This window comes from Saimiri boliviensis, chromosome 13 (genome assembly GCF_048565385.1).
Source record: "Saimiri boliviensis isolate mSaiBol1 chromosome 13, mSaiBol1.pri, whole genome shotgun sequence".
In the NCBI taxonomy this organism is placed as follows: Eukaryota; Metazoa; Chordata; class Mammalia; order Primates; family Cebidae; genus Saimiri; species Saimiri boliviensis.
Window position 1 is genome coordinate 16,670,278 of NC_133461.1, and position 22,339 is coordinate 16,692,616.

At 46.5% G+C, this 22,339-nt stretch overlaps 1 protein-coding gene across 1 annotated transcript in view; it reads right to left on the reverse strand.

Annotated features, from left to right (window-relative positions):
• Positions 1-3,641: 3,641 nt before the first annotated feature.
• The window catches only part of TNFRSF11A (TNF receptor superfamily member 11a), a 59,250-nt gene continuing 40,552 nt past the window's right edge, over positions 3,642-22,339 (reverse strand). Inside the window, exons 8-10 of the mRNA XM_074383292.1 lie at positions 21,031-21,083; positions 18,319-19,096; positions 3,642-5,301 (exon numbers count right to left, since the gene is read on the reverse strand). Of these exons, the coding sequence (XP_074239393.1) occupies positions 5,000-5,301; positions 18,319-19,096; positions 21,031-21,083 (1,133 nt within the window). The 3' untranslated portion in view covers positions 3,642-4,999. The remainder of the gene's footprint in view (positions 5,302-18,318; positions 19,097-21,030; positions 21,084-22,339) is intronic.

Genomic DNA, 22,339 nt, shown 5'->3' on the forward strand with positions numbered 1-22,339 from the left:
GTCCTGCCCCTTCTCTGGCAAAGCTTTAGTCATTGTAAGACTGTTCACTCACAGGGCTCTGGGGGTCACAAATTCCAAAGACAGCCCCTTCCCAGAAGCCTCGGGTGCTTGGAGCAGAGCATCGTCTCGTCTTCCCTGCTCCGAACCCTCCAGCGCTCCTCATTTGTCCCAGGTACTCAGGGCCCCGCCACTAAGCACACTCAATAAACATGATGACTCATCAACGGTGTTTAGAGCTTTGAATGCTTTATCTCCTCTTCCAAAAGTGGGTTATGCAACTTAAGCCCAGAACACCCCGAAGCAGACACGCTAGAGTCATATGCCATCAGAGGGTGTCAAAGAGCAGACAACTCAAAACCACGTTTCTTCCACCAAAGACAGCTCCTATGCTCAAGCTCACCCTTGTATAATCATAACAAGATTTTGTTTGTTGAGCTGGGGTGAACGGTGAACACTAGGTCTTTTATCTGTTTCCATGAAGGTTCCTCTACCCCAAGGTATCTCACCAGCTTTTTTGATTTTAGAAGTCGTCACTTTGAAATTTTCTGTGCCAAAGGAATGCAGAAGTAGTACAGTGGGCTCCATTCCCAGATCACCTATATTTGACTTTGGAAGAAATTTTGACACAGCATTTAAATATGAATGTGGGTGTCCCTCCCATTGTGAGAGTCTACAGTGCTGAGCATGAAGGGAACTCAATCACCAGAGAAGGAACTACTCACTGGTTGGGGGCTGGGACATGTTCCTCTTTTGTTCCCAGATGCACTCTTCTCTGCAGCATTTTACTCCACGCAGTGCCCTATGCTGGAAGGTGACAATGGGCCATCTTCCCCTCTGTGTGTCCACTCCTAACCCTGTCACTCTGCAACTCTTCCCATAGTGGGAGGGGGGCTGTTTTGCTATCCCTTGGATCTGAGCTGGCTTTGTGACCTGCTTTGGCCCACAGAATGTGGCAGAAGTAAGTGTGCCAGTTCGAGCCTAGGCCTCAAGAAGCCTGGCAGGTTTCTGCTTGTTCTCAGGCCTGACACCAGCATGAGAGCAAGCCCAGCTGGGCAGCTGGAAGGATTGGGGATGGCTGGAGAGCACACAGGCTGGCCCAGCCAACCAGCTGGCTCATTGCAAACTGGTAAGCAAGCCAGGCTGGGCAGGACCAGGCCTGAAGAACCACCCAAGCTGACCCAACCCATAGAATTGGGAGCTAAATAAATGGTGGTTTTTGTTTTGTTTTTACACTGGAGTGCACTGGCCCAACCAAAGCCCACAGTAACCTCCAACTCCTGGGCTCAAGCATCCTCCTTCCTCAGCCTCCCGATTAGCTGGGGACTGCAATTGCACACCACCATGCCCAGCCACGTTTTGCATTTTTTGTAGAGATGGGGTCTCACTCTGTTGCCCAGTTTGATCTCAAACTACTGTCCTCAATGATCCTCTTGCCCTGGCCTCCCAAAGCAGTGGGAGGCATGAACCATTGTGCCTGGCCAATGGTGACTGTTTTAAGCTACTAAGTCTTGGGTGGTTCGTTGCACTGAAAGAATCCCATTTTCCCCACCACATGGAAGTTCTGATCTATCACATTCACACTGCTCTTGAGAAATTCATTCTTCCTTCTGGCAGCCAAGTAAAATGTGAGTAGGAAACATGATACTCCATTTCCCTTTCAACTCTTTCACTGGGTCTCCAGGCTATATTTTAAGAATTTTTCTTGTGAAATCAACAGCATATATATCCTCAAAGCAAGTATTTTCTGTCCCTCGTCTGTGGTCCAGGGAACCAACAGTTGGCACCATACCATAAAGATTAGCGATTAAGTTGGATCAGGCTTTTACAGTGAGCCCAGTTTTAGCAAGCCATAAAAAGGATTTTATGGTCAAATATAAGTTTAATATAATCTCTTTATCATGTCCCCCAATAACTGTTCATTATTGCTTCAGTTCATTTGGTTTACACTTGTCACGTACATCCCTATAATACACACAGACTTATATTTTCTATACATTTCTTAGCATTTAGTTGCCTTTGGATCAATACAGAATTAGTAGGGATCAGTGCAGGAAAGAACATTATCTTTTTCTGAAAGTAAAGTCTTACATATTTATATAGCACCTTTGATTTAAGGAGCTCACGGTACTTTAACATTCATTATAGCATTCTTCTGCCATCTCTGGGTAGGGAAACTATTATAAATTATCATTATTCCCCTTTCTTTTCTTTTCTTTTTTTTTTTTTTTTGAGACAGAGTTTTGCTCTTGTTACCCAGGCTGGAGTGCAATGGCGTGATCTCGGCTCACCGCAACCTCCGCCTCCTGGGTTCAGGCAATTTTTCTCCTGTCTCAGCCTCCTGAGTAGCTGGGATTACAGGCACGCACCACCATGCCCAGCTAATTTTTTTGTATTTTTAGTAGAGACGGGGTTTCACCATGTTGACCGGGATGGTCTCGATCTCTTGACCTCGTGATCCACCTGCCTCGGCCTCCCCAAGTGCTGGGATTACAGGCTTGAGCCACCGCGCCCAGCCTATTCCCCTTTTATAGAAGGAAAAATAAAAACAAAGAAAGGTTAAGTGCTCAGTGAGATGATATCACAGCAGGAACTCGGGTTTTTATCTCAGCATTCTGCTTTGTGAACTGTAACTGTCATATATTCCAGAATTATTTTCAAAAGGTATAACGGTTTCCTCCATTTGTACAACATCTCTCTGGATGGATGTTAAGCAAAAGGGCCGGAGAGACGGTAAATTCCCACTAAGAGATCCTTCTGGCTGTGCAGTTATTTCCTGCAGTTCTTTATGTGGGTGAAGGAGTCCCATAAATTCCAGAACCATCCTTTGCTTCTCCATTGAAAATCCTAATCAAGCGCTACCACCCCAGCATTCCCAGCAGAAGGGAAAAACCAGTGATCCACAGTCATGCTCTTCAGCTGGGCATTTGTGGCCAATAAAGTCTGGGCAGTGCCCACGATTAGTGCTTTTATAACCTACCAGATGTGCACAAGTAATTTTAATTTGCTTGCGTATTTTTGCTTTTCTCCAGCATTTGCGGGGAACCAGCGCTCACTGGCTAACAAAAGATAAAACCACCCAAGGGATTTCCTTCCATCTGGAGCATCGTCTAGGTTTCTCACAAGAAGGATGAAGCCAAGAAAAAGGCACCTTTAGGAGAATAAGTTTTCTTAAATTCACAATGTGTGGATTTGACTTTAAATTTAATGCACTGGAACTTGGAATGTTTTCCACTTCTACAAGGCTAACCTACAGATGGACGATTATTTAGGATAAAAGAGGACCCATTTATGCTGTTCTTATCTAGACAAGGAAAGTGCAAACTAAAATGTCAACGTTAGGCTGGGGGCAGTGGCTCATGCCCGTAATCCCAGCACTTTGGGAGGCTGAGGTGGGTGGATCACGAAGTTAAGAGATGGAGACCATTCTGGCCAACATGGTGAAACCCTGTCTCTATTAAAAATACAAAAATTAGCTGGGCATGGTGGCGCACATCTGTAGTCTCAGATACTTGGGAGGCTGAGGCAGGAGAATCGCTTGAACCCCGGAGGTGGAGGTTGCAGTGAGCATAGATCCCACCACGGCACTCAAGCCTGGGTGACAGAGCGAGACTCCGTCTGGAAGGGGTGGGGGGGGGAAAGAATACCAAGCTGCAGCAACTTGGAGTTTTAAAGATTTGAGGACTAAGTACCTGAGTGCTTCTTCCAGCATGGATGAATTAGCCACCTAGGGAAAGGTCACATAACAAACTTGGTTCTGCTTAAGGACTGACAGAAACTTAAAAACATACAGGAGAAAAAAAAATAGGATTTTCCCCCCTTTTTCTTTCTTTTAGAAAAATGAGAATAGAGAGCATTTTTCAGAAAATGAAAGTCCCACCACATGTTCTTAGCAACTATCTCCAGGCCTCTCATGTTCAGCCTCTTCCCAAAAGTACTTAGAATGAACACACACTGGGAAAGCCATCTCCGAAATGCTATGAGAAGGGGCACAAAAGAAAATATGTAAAGGAGGCCAGCATGGGGGTTCACACCTGTAATCCCAATACTTTGGGAGGCTGAGGCTGGAGCACTGCTTTAGCTGGGGAGTTTGAGACTAGCCTGGGTAAGTAACATGGTGGAACCATGTCTCTACCAGCGGGCGGTGTGGGGGGATGGGGTGGGGGAAGCTGGGTGTGGCATGCAGCTGTGGTCCCAGCTATTCTGGAGGTTGAGGTGGAAGGATCACTTGGATTGCTTGAGCCCAGGAGTTAGAGGCTGCACTGAGCTATAATCTCACCACTGCCCTACAGCCTGGGCCAGAACCGGGTGCCAAAAAAAAAAAAAAAAAAGAGAGAGAGAGAGAGAGAGACAGAGATCAAAAAAAGAGACCCTCACCTTTAAGAGAATTTTTGAGAAAACTTTTAAATAAAAAAAGAGGGGGGAAGGTATCAAGAAATTAGCTGGGCTGGTGGCACACGCCTGTAGTTCCAGCTACTCGGCGGCTGAGGCAGGAGAATCACTTGAACTCGGGAGGCGGAGGCTGCAATGCCCCAGACCCCACTACTACACTCCAGCCTGGCGACAGCGAGACTGTGTCACCAGGAATACAAATATGGGGGGCGGGGGGGCAGAGATTCCTCCCCCCTCCCGCCAAACAGAACAGGAGTCATAAAAGCAGCTGTCACAGGGCCACAAATCACTACTGCGAGTTTGAGGGGTGGCAGGGGAGGCATCTGCCCCCGTGTGAGGTCTGCTGAGCAGCCGTGGGCGTGGGGGAACACCTGATCACTCTCTGAAACGCCCACTTCCTGGAGGGCGAGGTGGGCGGAGAATGCCGGGTGGTCTTCCTCGACTGTACCGATCGATCCCTGGGTGGCCCGGGCTGGGGCGGAGGCCGCGGTGCTGCCCTTCGCGAGCTGCGGGGTCGGGCAGGCCGGGCCGGGCTCGGCTCAGGCACGGCCGCGCGCTCCAGGTCGGCGACCCTGGCTCCAGGCTTCGGGCTCCCGGCCCCGTGGGGGCGCTAGGCCGGGGCCCCGCCCTGCTCCTGCACCGGCCGCGAGGCCTTCTCCGGCTCCTGCAGCCCCGTGGGGCCGCCGCACAGGTCCGGGAAGCGCGGGCCGTTCCCCGCGAAGGAGTCGCGGCGCGCCAGGGTCTCCTCCTGGACGGGGCGGCCCACGGGCTCCTCCGCCGCCGCCGCCGCCGCCGCCGCAGGCGCGCCCTCCTGTGAGGTCTGGCTGACATAGACCACGATGATGTCGCCCTTGAAGTTCATCACCTGCCCGCTGGAGATGAACGTGGAGTTACTGTTTCCGGTCACGTTTCCTGTGGGGAGAGGAAGGGAGAACACGCGGAGGGTGAGTCAGAGCCCAGAGATGCTGAGGCTCCCGTGAGCTGTGATCACGCCTCCAGCCTGGGTGACAGAGTGACCCCTGTCTCAAAGACAAAAAAAAGAAAAAGAAAAAAGAAAAAGAAAATATATATTATTTTTGGAAGGCTATGAGGCTTGTGAAAGGGCAAAAACTAGGCCTTTAAATTCCCGACCATTAAGGTGTAAAAGACAGTTACCTAGAAAGATTTAGGAGATTCTCAAACAGGTTTATTCTTCAAGTGTTTCTTTAACAAAGTTACAATTAATGACAAAAACAACCTTTGGTCAAGTCCCTTCATGCTGATTCTTGTGAGATACAGTAAACTGATAGAGACTAAACTTTCAAAAAAAGTTACACTGATCTGCCAATCACAACAAGCAGCAATTCTTAAGCGGCAGCAGGGTGGTGTCCATGGGCCTGTGCAGCTGCACAAGGCCTTATGCTCTCAAGAGCCCCACGCTGGGCTAAATGCTTTGCTGCCATCATGAAATTCTTATTTTTACAAAAGAGGAACATTTTTCATTTTCCACTGGGCTATGCCAGTTATGTCACCAGTCCTGAAGGGTGGGCACCTCTTAGGAGCATTACTCTGGGAATTTTCCCCACTGATGCTCTAATCTAGCACCACCATTTACGGAAGTAACATCTTATAAGTTAGACATTTTTCAATATTACAGAAGTGTTAGCTAATCAGATTTTCTCTACTAATGAACTAAATATTCAGAAAAACTGAGTTGTAGAAGCTATCCACTGATGCTTCTAAAATACCGATCCTGTGATGCATTTTCCTGATGTTTGAGCCACCCACCACTCGCTGTAACAACACCAACTTTCCTATGTAAACCTGGGGCCTGTCCTTTGAGACTGAGTCTACCGATTGCACCAACTGTATCATTAATGCTTTACATAAAGTTTCCAGCTTTGTGTTCTTTAACGTGGAATGAAAACTAAAAGTCACTTGCCAAGCAGTCTCAGTGTAGGATCCTTCTAGGGTTTTCTTCCTTCCACCTATCACAGGTGTCTCACTCACCTCAATTTCAATACCAAAAAGGTTTTAGCAATTCATTCCTTGAATCATCCCAAAGTATTCAATAGTTTTCATAGAAATAATGATGATCAAACTCATGTTTTTCTTGCCAGTTAACATAATAGTGAATGTTTTAAATGACAAGATCTGCTCACACTCAGAATCGGGAGCACTCATGGACTTTAGAAAACATGGCCATTCAGGCAGGGTGTGGTGGCTCACACCTGTAATTCCAACACTTTGGGAGGCTGAGGTGGGCAGATTATGAGGTCAGGATATTGAGACCATCCTGGCTAACATGGTGAAAACCCATCTCTACTAAAAATACAAAAAATTACACAGGCATGATGGCACGTGCCTGTAGTCCCAGCTACTTGGGAGGCTGAGGCAGAATTGCTCGAATCTGGGAGGCGGAGGTTGCAGAGAACCAAAATTGCAACATTGCACTCCAGCCTGGGCAACAGAGTGAGACTCCATCTCAAAAGAAAAAAAAAAAAAGACAAAACATGGCCGTTCAGCAGGTGGGAGCAGGAGGGTCTGGTATTCCAGAGTGACCCACAAGTTGTGAATAATCAGTGTGCTATGGGCTTCAGTCAGCTTCCTAGGTGGGTGTAGGTTAATCTGCAGATTAAGTGGAGATAGACGGAGTACGTAATACAATAATAACAGTAACAGAAGCAACACTCCGCATGCAGAATTGACTAAGCACTCTCTTCAGGACAGGCTGGCTGCATCACAAACACCAGCTTGCAGGTGCTCTGCATGTGAGCATGCCATGTTTCTGTGGTTGTTTGTTTTCCCCTCTACCGACATCAATTTTCAAGGAAGAAAATTGTCGAACAGCCTATTTTTCCATGGCTTGTCATAATCCAGACTCATCGGCAAGCAATCTAATGGCAGCAATGTCATCATGGTGTTTCAGTCTCTGAAGAGCAGAGGCAAATAAAGGGGTGAATAGAGGGATGGGGTATTAAGGCTGCCTGGATTCAGGAGGGGTAGAAATGTGGGACAGAGGAGAGAGCAGGGCTCTAGAAGCTCTTGGGTCTTGTCCTGACTTGGCTGTCACTAGTGGTGAGAGTTTAGGACGAACCACCTAACTCTCCCGATCTGTATCAAGCTGTGCTGGCCTGGCAGTGTGCAACTGCATAGAGCAAATGTGAATAATACACATTTGCCAAATAAATGAACAAATGAGCACATGAATATCCAGCAGGATAGCATAAGGGTCAGACAAGATGATGGATTTGAAAATGCTAGGGAAATCACAAGCAATCAGTCGCAGGTGCAATGGTGCCATTCCTACGCCCAGAAAGTAATATCAGTGCTCACAGAACTCCCAAAGACACAGAGATTCATGAAATACACTGAGTAGTAATAGCAGTATCTTTTCATCCCTGTCTTGTTGAAGGATCTCTGTGTCTTGAAGACTGAAAGTGAGCTTTCTCTGGAAATCTAGCCAACTTCTTTTTGCTCTGCTGAAGTCCTCAATCATTATATGATTGGCTTTGGTTAGAACACTCATCTATATAATTCTACACAAACCCCGCAGTCTCATTTCTCATCACGCAAGTCTGCTATGAGTTGAATGTAGCACCAGAGTAGCAAGGCTTAGAATTAGTTGGTAATATCTTTGTCTAATAAGATGCCTCAGTCCTGAACTGTCCTTGCTAAAAAGTAAGAATTCTTTAACATTTGATTTCTGAATTGCTGAACAGATTAGTTGTTTACATCAGAGAGTTCACATCTGATCTGTGACGGTGACATCAGTAGGTCACCATGTTGGCAGCTGTATAATCAGGTAGGTGCTATGGGTTTCCTTTTCAACATGGTTGCCATGATTTCTGCAGTTGATATGTGTCCCAGGAGGGTAACTCTTCCCACTAAATGCCAAGAAACTCACTGGGGACCTCTGCAGTTAGCGGTGACCTCTCCCTTGCTGGTGGCTAGAAAGGAAGTATAAAAAGGGGAGGGATGGTTCAGATGAGGCTTACCCAAGATGGCCTAAAAAGATCTGAGGCTTAAGAGAATGAAGAAATGGCTGGGCATGGTAGCTCACACCTGTAATCCCAGCACTTTGAGAGGTAGGTGGATCACGAGATCAGGAGTTCAAGACCAGCCTGGCCAAGATGATGAAAACCCATCTCTACTAAAAATTAGCTGGGAGCAGTGGCAGGTGCCTGTAATCCCAGATATTTGGGAGGCTGAGACAGGAGAATTGCTTGAGCCTGGGAGGCAGAGGTTGCAGTGAGCTGAGATTGCACCACTGCACTCCAGCCTGGACAACAGAGTGAGACTCCATCTCAAAAAAAAAAAAAAAAAAAAAGGCCGGGCGCAGTGGCTCAAGCCTGTAATCCCAGCACTTTGGGAGGGCGAGGTGGGTGGATCACGAGGTCGAGAGATCGAGACCATCCTGGTCATCATGGTGAAACCCCGTCTCTACTAAAAATACAAAAAATTAGCTGAGCATGGTGGTGCGTGCCTGTAATCCCAGCTACTCAGGAGGCTGAGGCAGGAGAATTGCTTGAACCCAGGAGGCGGAGGTTGCGGTGAGCCGAGATCACGCCATTGCACTCCAGCCTGGGTAACAAGAGCGAAACTCCGTCTCAAAAAAAAAAAAAAAAGAGAGAATGAAGAAACAAGCCAGACTGGAAGAAAATATTTGCAAAAGCCATACTGATAAAGGACTGTTTCCCAAATAAACAAGAAACTCTTAAAACTCAACAGTAAGAAAACAACCTGATTAAAAAATGGGCTGAAGGTCTTAAGAGATACCTCACTAAAGATATCCAGATGGCAAACAGGCATATGAAAAGACGCTCCGCATCTTATGTCATTAGGGAAGTGAGAATTAAAGCAACAGTGAGACACTACTACACATCTATTAGAATGGCTCAGATCCAGACCACTGACAACACCAAATGCTGGCGAGCATGGGGATGGGTGGCAGGGACTCTCATTCTCGGCTGTTGGGAATGCAAAAGAGCACAGCTGCTTTGGAAGACAGTTTGATGGCTTCTTACAAAACTAAACATACGCTTATCACATGATCCAGCAATCACACCCTGCTATTTACCCAAAGGAATTGAAAACTTATGTCCACACAAAGATCTGCACACAGATGTTTACAGCAGCTGTAGTCATAATGCCAAACTTGAAAGCAGCCAAGAATCCTTCAGTAAATGAAGGGATAAACAAACCCCCACGTCCATCCACACAATGGAATATTATTTAGTGTTAAAAAGAAAAGAGCTATCAAGCCATGAAAAGACATGGAGGAAACTTAGATTCATAATGCTAAGTAAACAAAGTCAATCTGAAAAGGCTATAGCATGTATGATTCCAACTCTATGGCATTCTGGACAAGGCAAAACTACAGAGACAGTAGAAAGATCAGTAGTTGCCAGGAGTTTGGAGAAAGGAAGGGGTGACTGAGTGGTGCACAGAGGATTTGTAGGGCAGTGAAACTACTCTGTATGATACTATCATGGTGGACGCATGCCATGAAACATTGGTCCAAACTCATAGAACATCCAACACAAAGAGTGGACCCCAACGTGTCTTGTGGGCTCATCAACTGCGGCAAATGTACCACATCAGTGGGGGAGGCTGTGCATGTGGGGGGAGCAGGAGGAAGACAGGAAATCTCTGTACCTGCCCCTCAATTTTCCTATGAACCTAAAACTGCTCTAAAAAATAGTCTACATTAAAATCATGAAGGCCAGAGGTTTTCATAGGCATTGTTAGTCCCTTAAGCCAAACCAAGCCCTGTCACTCCCCTCCTGCCTCCTCTCCTCGGGACCCCTTTCTGACAGCATTACTCTTCGAGGCTGCCTCTGACCTTTATTTGCATTTATTTTGCTTGCAAAAAAAAAAAAAAGAAGAAGAAGAAGATAAAGTTTGAAGCATGTTGGAGAAGGGACTTTCCCCACAGGAGAAAGTGATAGTGAAAACAGTGACGTTCCGAGACAACTGGCAGGAGAGGGGTCTCACCATAACCAGGGGACCATCACACCCAATGCATCCTACTGTCCCTCCTGTGGAATCCTCCGGGCTGGGCTGGGCCTAGCCACTGCCTCTCTCTCAGCCAGAGTAGCCAATGATGCCAGGACTGTGTTTGTCCCTATTCTGTGTCATAGTAAGGATTCTCCAAGACACAGCAAATAAATGAAATCAGCATCACTAGCACTGACTTAAGAGGAGACAGTGGTGGTTTAAGGCTGCCCTGCAGCTCTGACCTCCTGGGCTCAGCAGGTGATCATCCCACCCAGCCTCCCAAGTAGCTGGGTCTACAGGTACACACTACCACATCTGGCTAATTTTTTTTTTTTTTCTTTTTTTGGAGAAGAGGTCTCAACTATGTTGCCCAGGCTGGCCCCGAACTCCTGGCTTCAAGAGATCCTCCCACCTTGGCCTTCCAAAGTGCTGGGGTTACAGGTGGGAGCCACCGTGCCCTGGCCTGCAATCAGATATTTAAATCATGGCTTTGTCGCTTAGTAGCTGTGTGACCCTGGGCGAGGAACTTGTGCCGTAGAATTTCTGTGAGGAATAAGAAGATAATACACACACTTAAATCTGGTGACTAACATCTATAATACCACCGATAAACTGTAATCTTCAGGCCATTGGACCGATGTTACAGGTCCCTGAATATAGTATGACTGACAGAATTTGAAGGCTACACAAAAGTATGATTTGAAAGCCAGAATGACATGGGGATTTTTATTAAATATGGGTATTTTGAAGTGTTTCTAACATTTAAAATACTGTAGATTAATTGTCAGGGTGTGGAGGCTAACACCTGTAATCCCAGACAGTGTGGTGGTTTAGGGTACCAGCTTCACAATCAGACATCTGTTTTTGTTTTTGTTTTGAGACGGAGTTTCACTCTTGTTGCCCAGGCTGGAATGCAATGGCGCATTCTCGGCTCACCGCAACTTTCGCCTCCTGGGTTCAAGCAATTCTCCTGTCTGAGCCTCCCAAGTAGCTGGGATTACAGGCATGTGCCACCACGTCCGGCTAATTTTTTGCATTTTTAGTAGAGATGGGGTTTCACCATATTGGCCAAGATGGTCCTGATCTCTTGACCTTGTGATCCACCCTCCTCAGCCCCTCAAAGTGCTGGGATTACAGGCATGAGCCACTGCGTCCGGCCCTGTTTGTTTGTTTGTTTGTTTTTTAAGAAAGGGTCTCGCTTAATCGCCCAGGCTGGAGCGCAGTGGCGCGAACACAGCCCACCGCAGCCCCGACCTCCTGGACTCACTCATCCTCCCACTTCAGCCTCCTGAGTGGCTGGGACTACACACCTTGGGAAGCCGAGGCGTGTGGATCTGCTTGAGCTCAGGAGTTCGAGTCCAGCCTGGGCAGCATGGTGAAACCCAGTCTCTTAAAAAAAAATGCAAAAATTATCAGGTTGTGGTGCTGCAGGCCTGTTGTCCCAGCTACTCAGGAGGCTGAGGTGGGAGGATGGCTTGAGCCTGGGAGACGGAGGCTGCAGTGGGCCAAGATCATGCCACTGCTCACCAGCCTGGGTAATACAGTCAAACCCTGTTTCAAAAAGAAAAAAAATATGGATTAGTTGACTTAACATTAATATTTAATGTGACTTAACCAGCAAAATGTTCAGGTAACTTGAGAGTGTTAAAAACAGCAAGTAAGTCAACAGAAACAGTGAATCAAAGGAGTCTCCTGCTATAATCAGAAGGATGCTTCTACTTCGTCCATGCTTGACATAGCAGGCTCCATGGAATCTGTATTTCTCAGGCAGGAAGAACAAACTTAGTTCTAAGAACACAATCCCTGACAGAATTTACATTTTTAAGCAAGATAACGCATACTTTTCTTCTCAAAAGCTTATTATGTTGTTCAAAATGCGTAACATATGAATATTAAATCACAAGAACTATGCCAAATAATACCACCAAATTGTCATGTAGATTTTCTTCCAAGGAAGAGAACTAAAAATATACACAAATACACTCAAACTACCCAGGCTACACTGGGTTCTTTTGGAATTTTTTTAAAACTTATTTTATATTTAACCCATATGCTTCTCATGTGATTTTCCTTTTTATGGAAATGTAAGCTCTGTTTCAGGCATTTGGAAGAAACTGGGTATGTGATGATAAGGGAAGGGAAACAGTATTTAATAGTTCCATTCTGAATCATGCTTGAAAATTACTTAGAAAGTCTTACAGACCAAAGCCTTCCAAAATGAGCCCTATCAGTGCAGAAAGAAGGGAGGCCAGACTAAATGAAGAAAAGCACACACTGACCACATTTTTCATATATTTTGAAATAGCGCATCGATGTTTTACAGGAATGAAAGCTGGATATTGTATCACCAAATAACCAAATTATGAAATACCTATTTTAACTTAAAGATTCAGGGCCAAACCAGTATCTGCCTTTCTAAGATTGAGCTGACAGTGAAACGCAAGGTGGTGAATGGCATTCTAGCAAGAGTGTAAAGAAAGAGATGGTAGGCTGTTGGTCGCTGGAGGGAGAGAAAGGAGGGGAGTAAAGAGGAAAATCTCTTCTCTACTTTCAGAATGGAAATGGATGGTCAACAACAGTCATTTCAAGAGAGAGTGGGACCAGGGACGGGGACTGAGGACAGGGGGCGATGAGGGGTCAGGCAGGTCTTCACTGTCCTGTGTCCCTGGCTCCCAGGTGATGGCCTTGGAGTGCCTATGCTGCTAGGATGACAAGCTCACCTGTGCTCTGTCACTTCTGCCTCCTCTGCCCAGGACACTAGGTGAGCCCAGGGAAACCAGTGCCAGCCCTTCCATGCCCCTCTCCTCCAGTTCCCTAAAGCAGACCGAAGAACTGGGAGGCTGACAGTGACTTGGAGGAATGAGCAGGCTACGACGGTCTTGTGTTCATCTATTTATTCCTGAATGGATGAATGAATGAGAGAATAAGTGTCTATTTATTTAACATACTGAGATATTAGAAAGGTTAGGCTACGAAAATTCCTTTTTTCTTTTTTTTTTTTTTTTTTTTTTTTTTTTGAGACAGAATCTCGCTCCGTCACCCAGGCTGGACTGCAGTGGCGCAATCTCAGCTCACTGCAACCTCTGCCTCCCCAGCTCAAGCAATTCTCCTGTCTCATCCTCCTGAGTAGCCGGGATTACAGGCACCTGCCACCATGCCTGGCTAATTATTTTTCTATTTTTAGTAGAGACAGGGTTTCCCCATGTTGGCCAGGATGGTCTGGAACTCTTAACCTCAAGTGATCCACCCACCTCAGCCTCCCCAAGTGTTGGGATTACAGACATAAGCCACCAGGCTTGGCCAGAATTCCTACTAACTGGTTGCTGCTGCCTAGAGCTGGGGTGTTGACAAGGTGTGAGAGTATCCAGGCTGGTGAGAAAGACCTCAAGATTCATTACAAATAGCAGGCCACAGGCCAGAGAGGCAGGCTGTGGAAGGCCTGGATTTCTCAAATGATTGATTGCTTTTCACATCGTCCACTCCTTGGCATTAATCCCTGCTTGTTTTCCAGGCTTTGTTTTTCAAGTCTCTGTGGCTCAGTGGAACTTCGATAACGGTTTGATGGAAAAACAAATAGGTATTCAGTGTTCATCAATACATTTCTGCAGCCATAAAAAAGGAAGGAAAGCACGTCCTCTGCAGCAACATGGGTGCAGTTGGAGGCCGTTATCCTATGCAAATTAACACAGAAACAGAAAACACTGCATGTTCGCACTTATAAGTGGAAGCTAAACACTGAGTATTCATGGACATAAAGATGGCAACAAGAGACACTGGGGACTCCTAATTAGACAGGGGAGAGAGGGAGAGAAACAAGGATTGATGATACTGTGCTTACTGCCTGGGCGGCAGGATCAGTCATACCCCAAACCTCAGCATCATACAGCAGACCTCAGCATCGTACAGCAGACCCTCAGCATCGTACAGCGGACCTCAGCATCGTACAGCAGACCCTCAGCATCGTACAGCAGACCCTCAGCATCGTACAGCAGACCCTCAGCATCGTACAGCAGACCCTCAGCATCGTACAGCAGACCCTCAGCATCGTACAGCAGACCCTCAGCATCGTACAGCAGACCCACAGCATCGTACAGCAGACCCTCAGCATCGTACAGCAGACCTCAGCATCGTACAGCAGACCTCAGCATCGTATAGCAGACCTCAGCATCGTACAGCAGACCCTCAGCATCGTACAGCAGACCTCAGCATCGTACAGCAGACCCTCAGCATCGTACAGCAGACCCACAGCATCGTACAGCAGACCTCAGCATCGTACAGCAGACCTCAGCATCGTACAGCAGACCTCAGCGTCGTACAGCAGACCTCAGCGTCGTACAGCAGACCCTCAGCATCGTACAGCAGACCTCAGCATCGTACAGCAGACCCTCAGCATCGTACAGCAGACCCTCAGCATCGTACAGCAGACCCTCAGCATCGTACAGCAGACCTCAGCATCGTACAGCAGACCTCAGCATCGTACAGCAGACCCTCAGCATCGTACAGCAGACCCACAGCATCGTACAGCAGACCCTCAGCATCGTACAGCTGACCCTCAGCATCGTACAGCAGACCTCAGCATCATACAGCAGACCCTCAGCATCATACAGCAGACCTCAGCATCGTACAGCAGACCCTCAGCATCGTACAGCAGACCCACAGCATCGTACAGCAGACCCTCAGCATCATACAGCAGACCCTCAGCATCGTACAGCAGACCTCAGCGTCGTACAGCAGACCCTCAGCATCGTACAGCAGACCCACAGCATCGTACAGCAGACCCTCAGCATCGTACAGCAGACCCTCAGCATCGTACAGCAGACCTCAGCATTGTACAGCGGACCTCAGCATCGTACAGCAGACCTCAGCATCATACAGCAGACCCAGGTACAAACCTGCACACAAGCCCCTGAACCTAAGACAAAAGTTAAAATAATTAAAAAGCAAAATGATTTTTAAAATATCAAACAACAACAACAAAAAACAACTCTAACTTTCATGGCTGAACCTAATGAGTGACTTAGGGAGCCAAAACGAAGCCATCAGCCAAAAACAGACACATTAATCATATGTCGTTATGGTTTCTTTCACGTGAAATGACTCTCTAGGGGCACAGTGAGAATGTGCCACTCTCCAGGTGAGAGGGCTTGGAACCAAGGCAATCATCAGGCCATCAGGAGCAGGCATAACTTCAGACCTAAATTAAGGCATGGTTATTTAAGACATCGCCAGAAGCGTGCCTCCCCCTTTGCTGATCTTTGCCCACCATTCTCCTTGCTTCTTAGGACCTATCACATGGCTAAAAGACCCTGAACAGCACAGGGTATTATATATTTTTTTAAGTTGTCTACACTTGCGGAGCTGTCTGAAAAGTCATTCTCCTCAAGGAGATCCCGGGACAGGAGACACTCCTCCCTGAGAAGAAAGTCCCCCGTCACTGTCATTTCTCCAGAAACTGTATGATGTGATTGCAAGTAAAAACAAAACCAAAAAAACCACCGTCATCTAAAAATCCAGAAAACTGGAAAAAATGCCACATCAGCATAGTCCTGCGAGCACAGTGGCTGTGCAAGGACCACAGAAGAAGACCCCTGCCGGACTGCTCACCTAAGCTCCATCCTTTCACTCATTTTATAGAACGTAAATTGTGACTTTTTAAAAAAACTACAAAAAAAAAAAACAAGAATGAGAAAGTACTATTTTGACCAGAAACCATAAGGCCTGTTCATGGAGAAGTGATTGTGGAGAGAACAGCACAGCCTCCCAAATCAGTCTGGCTGCTGCCTCTCCTCAGGGGAAAATGAATTTGGCCCACTTGCTGGCATCGGCCACGGGCAGCCTCTCCACGGATGTTTCGCATGGCTAAGCACCAGATGAAGACAGAAACAGCACTGTAAACTTTTTGCAAATTAACACCACTTAGTCGATGACATGCTTTTATTCCTTTCCTCCATCCCTAGATGGTTTAGCGCTGGAGAAATAAGATGATGGAAAGCAGACGAGGCCACTGTTTTGACTCTGACAGGAGAGCAAAGTTCGCGCTTTTTGTCTTACGGCATTAAAAGATCCATGTCTCGCTCTCTCTTTAAATCTGGCCAACACTGTTCTTCTAAGAACTGCTGCTGATTTTCACACAGTGGCAACGTCATCTTCCTGGTGTCACCCACTGAAAAACCGGTCTGCCCCTGACAGTGCGGCCAGGACCTGGCTGCCACCAGAGACAGAATGCCAGCCTTTTCGCTCCACACACCCAGGGTCCTGTCTGTCTCCGCAACCAAGGGGAAGAAAATAAACTGAGTAAAGAAACAGAACAGACGGGGCGCGGTGGCTCACGCTTGCAATCCCAGCACTCTGGGAGACTGAGGCGGATGGATGACCTGAGGTCAGGAGTTTGAGACCAGCCTGGTCAACATGGAGAAACTCCATCTTTACTGAAAATACAAAAATTAGCTGGGCATGGTGGTGTGCGCCTGTAGTCCCAGCTACTCAGGAGGTTGAGGCAGGAGAATTGCTTGAACTCGGGAGGTGGAGGTTGCAGTGAGCCGAGATCGCGCCATTGCACTCCAGCCTGGGTGACAGAGTGAGACTCGCTCTCAAAAAAAAAAAAAAAAAAAAAAGAAGAAGAAGAAGAGAGAAAAGAAAGAGAACAATGCAAATGAATAGCAGGCCCAGTCATGGAGATTCCTTACAATCTTAAATTTAAAAAATTCTGAGATCTTCTGCTCTCAGGAAAACATACTAGTTCTTTGAAAAATATCCTCAAACATATCTCCTTCTCCTTTCTGTTTGCCTGAGAATTATTACTGCTGAATTTATACATCAGTGAATCTATGTAGCTGCAGCAAAATCACAAGCTTGAGGAACAGATTAAAGCCAGGAACCACCATTACCTCGAGGCAAAACAGTCTCTATGTTTAACAGTTCTAGCTACCTCTGAGTTATAAAACAATTCTAAGACCGGCTGCTAGCAGCACTTGCAGTCTAAATAAAGCAGCACAGAAGAAAAACCATCCCTGGAGAGGGAAGGCTTATGAATGGGCCTTTTAAAAATCATGAGTTGGAGGTTTCTGTGAAGCCCCTTAAACAGTGTATGTCCATATATTCGTTTTTCTGAAGGGAGTGTCTGTAGCTTTTGGAAGACTCTCAAAGTTATCCCTGACCCTTTAAATGACAGCTAAATCTCAGAGCCAGAGCCCTCACTATCAGCTGCAAGTCCTTTGTAACTACGTAATAAGACAGATGGTGTTTTACCCTCATGGAAAAAAAGTTATAATATCATAACTGGTGGGTTGTTCATGCTCAGGCGGTGTTGCAGTGATAAATCTTTATAATGATATTAAATTGTTAAAATTATCCACCTAGTTCCATAAATACATGATACATCGTGGTTATAAAAGGGGCCTCTCTTATGAAACTTTTTAAAAGACAGTTTTACCGTATCATTAATTTGGTATAAAATCAACACATTATTCACAATAAATATTAATTAAGGAATAACTAAACAATTTTGTGTGTCCTCCTAGAATTTATAAAAGCTTTCTTGAGGAAGATTTAAGAGGCCTAAGGTGCTCTGAAAACAAAAACCAAAACCCAGAAATCTGAAGGAACGCCTTGGCTCAGCCAGTCCTGAGGCCGACGCTCACTATTTTTCGAGGGTCAGTGCCGGGGCTTGAGGTCTAATCCTATCATGAGAAGCCTGAATGCGAAAGGGTATACACGAAGCAGAAACTGCTCCAGTGGTAGAGGATGAAGCCACACAGCACTGGGCGCGATGCATAACCAAACACGGGGAATACATCCAAAGCCATTCCATAAAAATGCTTATTAAGAAAAGCGAGCTGAGGCTTTCGCGTTCGTTTCCTCCTTCCTAAATGGTCTGTGCTACCTGCCCCCAAACCCTGTACCAAGAACGGGCCCTTCTGCTTGGAAGGGAGAGACTGGGAAGTCACTTACCAGATGCAGGGGCCTGGCCACCAGGGGAGCTTGCAGACCCGGTGCCTGCCCTCGCCGAGCTCGGGGACCTCCCATCGTCCCAGTCCTCAGGCTGGTCTCCAGCCTCCGCCCTGCCGGCTTCTTTTTCAGGGGGAAGGCCCATGCCATAGGCGCACCGGGGCAAGGGTCCATGTTTTGGGCAACCGTCCAGGGGCTCACAGTCCTCCCCAGGAGGGTTCCGGCAGCCTGTGCAGACATCTGCCCAGTTGGGGCTGGGGCTGGGGCTGGCTGCCCAGTGCGCGTCCACCTCTTTTTGCAAGTAGTTTTCAGAGGACACGGGGATCCAGTCCGCCCCGCACAGGGGCTCAGTGCAATTGCAGCTTTCTGAACCCACCGTGCTCTGCGTCCCTGTGAAGCACTGGCTTAAACTGTCATTCTCCCCCACCTCCAGGGGTTCGGAGAAAGGAGGTGTGGATCTGCTTCCAGGCTCAGTGAGGAACAGTAAACGGTCTGCGGGCTGCAAGGGCCTGTCCATGTATTCATCTTCCATGGGCATCTGTCTGAAGCTGTCTTCCTCCGTCTCGGTCTCGATGACCAACGAGAGCATCCTGGCACCTTCGCCTTGTGCGTAGGGCCCACCTCCTGCACACGTGCCCTGACAGACACCACCTTGATCTGGGTAGCACATATCATCTGGAAATGTCTTCTCCTCCAGAGTCAGCAGTAAGACACTTTCACACACTCCTTGCTGACCAAGGGTTGTCGTGTGTGTACTGACACAACTGTCGCCTGAGGACTCCTGCCGATATACATTCAGAAGGCAGAGGAGTTAATACCCAGGGTTATTAGGATGAGTTCAGCTAAACACTGCTGAAAACAGTGTTTGCACTGATTATTTCCACCATAACAAGTACAGATGGAGTACTGACCATGGCACTTTGTGCCATTCCAAATTCCCGAGTAGAGGAGAACTCTAGAATGGAATACAGCTAGAAACAAATGCATCGAGCTGCATCTCAGAGGAAAAGCATGTTCACACCTAACAAGGAGAGCAGCTAACCCAGAACCCAAGTTCTGTTCTGACAGAATGCTGTCAGAACACAGTGTTCTGACTACATATTCTCAATCTAAATCCCAGACCCCAAACAACTGTAAACAAATACTGAACTCGAGTTAGCAGCTCTGTATACCACTGTGGTATAGTCTAGTAATTCTGAAACTGCTTTCTGTGTATTCTAGAATTGAGCAAATGAGGAAGTATACCGAGAGTAACAGGAGCCAGGTTTCATACAGCTGGAGAAAGATTCAAATATGGGAAAGGGAAAGACCAGAATGAATCCTGCTGTGCTGGGCCTGGAATTGGAGAAATCCATTTGAGCTTATGCTTTCAAATGTATACGTTTTGTATCATAGAAAGTAGATCTAGCCAGGTGTGTTTGTTCATGTCTGTAATCCCAGCATTTTGGGAGGCCAAGGTGGGTAGATCACCTGAGTTCAGGAGTTCAAGACCAGCCTGGGCAACACAGTGAAACCCCATCTCTACTAAAAATACAAAAATTAGTCGGGTATGGTGGCGAGTGCCTGTAATCACAGTTACTGAGGAGCCTGAGGCAGGAGGATTGCTTAAACCTGGCAGGCGGAGGTTGCAGTGAGCTGAGATTGTACCACGGCACTCCAGCCTGGACGAGAGAGTGAGACTCTGTCTCAAAAAAAGAAAAAAAAGTAGATATAAAGGACATAATGAGATGATTAATGAAAATTTGACATCAAATGTGGGTTAAATAATAGTATTGTACCAGGGTTAAATTTATTGATTCCGATACATGTACTATGGCTATATATGAGAATACCCTTGTTCTTAAACACACACTGAAATATTTAAGGATATGGGGCACACAGTCTGCCATCACTCTAAAATGGGTCGAGAAGAAAACATACCTCTATGTTCATATACACACATACAGAGAGTAAGCAAATCACAAAGCAATGAGAGGAAAATGTAAACAACTGGTGGGGCTAGTTGTAAGGCATATGAGAGGTCTGTGTCGTATTCTCACTATTTTCTATCATTCTGAATTGTGTCAAAATAAACATGTTACCAAAATAACTACAGAGTCGAGGAAAGTTGCAGCTCCTCCTTCCTAGGACTCAACCAGACAGTTGAGATTGGTACTAACATAATCACATGAACACAGAGATGAGAGAAGTGGAAACAGAGACAAAGAAAACAGGTATCGAGACTGAGCCTGTGCTTGGGCTTTGGGCTGCTCTGCAGGGAGCCATCCTGGACTTCAAGGTTTGATCAGCACACGTGGAAGTACCCCTTAAGCAAAGGGGCTCAGGCTGGGCACAGTGCCTCACACCTGTGACCCCAGCACTTTGGAAGGCCAAGGTGGATGGATCACTTGAGGCCAGAATTTCAAGACCAGCCTGGCCAACACGATGAAACCCTGTCTCTACTAAAAACACAAAAATTAGCTGGGCATGGTGGCGGGTTCCTGTAATCCCAGCTACTTGGGAGGCTGAGGCAGGAGAATCACTTGAACCTAGGAGTCGGAGGTTGCGGTGAGCCAAAATTGCGCCACTGCACTCCAGCCTGTGGGACAAAGCGAGACTCCATCTCAAAAAAAAGGTGTGTGTGGTGGTGGGGGGGGGTCTCAATATTTGACTAGGATGGCACTACCATCCTAACTGTTGAATGTACTTAACAAAGGCACCAACTGTTCACTCTACCTTATCTCCACTTAGGCGGCCACAGGCCTCATTGATCCAGTGCCACAAATTAGCTAGAAAATACAAAGCAAAGATAAGGACTTTAGTTAGTATTGCCCACTTCTTTTTTTTAAATAAAGGTTATTATGTATATTTAAAGCATACAGCATGCTATAGCACAAATATAGATGGTAAAATGGTTACTATAGTGAAGCAAGTTATCATACCCATCATCTCACTTAGTTACCCATTTTTATGTGTGTGTGGAAAGACCTGCTACAATCTACAAATTTAGCAAAAACCCTGAATACGATACAGCGTGATGAACCACAGTCCTCATTACACATTAGATCTCTGAGCAGCTTCCTCTACCCTGCGCATCCGCTATTTCATATCCTTTGACTCACATCACCCCATTTTCTTTCCTCCTACCCCGGTACCACTGTTGTATTCTGTATCTCTGTGTATTTGACTTTTTGGGGGGATTGCACATATAAGTGCAATAATTCTAGATTCTTCTTTCTGTATCAGGCTCAGAATTATGACCATTAGGTCAATTCAATATTATCTTTCAACTGTCTACTGCAAGTCTTCCAGTGAGTACTCCTGGGATTGAAAGCATTTAAAAGTAAATCAACTGACTTAAAGGCTATGAAGGCCCAGGCACAGTGGCTCACACCTGTAATCCCAGCACTTTGGGAGACCATGGTGGGTGGATCACTTGAGGGCAGGAGTTCAAGACTAGCCTGGCCAATATGGTGAAACTGTATCTCTGCTAAAAATACAAAAATTAGCTGGGCATGGTGGCACTCGCCTGTAATCCTAGCTACTAGGGAGGCTGGAGCCGGAGAATTGCTTGAATCGGGAGGTGGAGGCTGCAGTGAGCTGAGATCCTGACACAGCACTCCAACCTGGGCAACAAAGCGAAGACTATGTCTCAAGAAAACCAAAAAATTAAAAATACAAAATAAATAAAGGCAATGAAGCCATCCTACTCCTATCAAAAACAGAACTTCCTGTTCTATGCAAAGCAAAATATGATTCACTAATGTTTCAGTGACTACCTCTGGGCACATCTGGGGGCTGTCAGAGCTGCTGCTGTGATTATAGACATTCTCATTCTCCTAACAAGTTTTCTTTGACTGTGAGGGACTAAGTTAGATATCATAGAAGAACAAAGAAAACATGTCTGGGAGACTGATTTTTCCAGTAAGCTAGCTTGAATGTACTACAAAAGAAAGCAAACACAGCAAGCTAGGTGCCAGGCCCACTGAGTTCCCACGTGCCCCAAGACCTTTTCCATTACACCTGGCTGCTTCTCAGAAGAAAG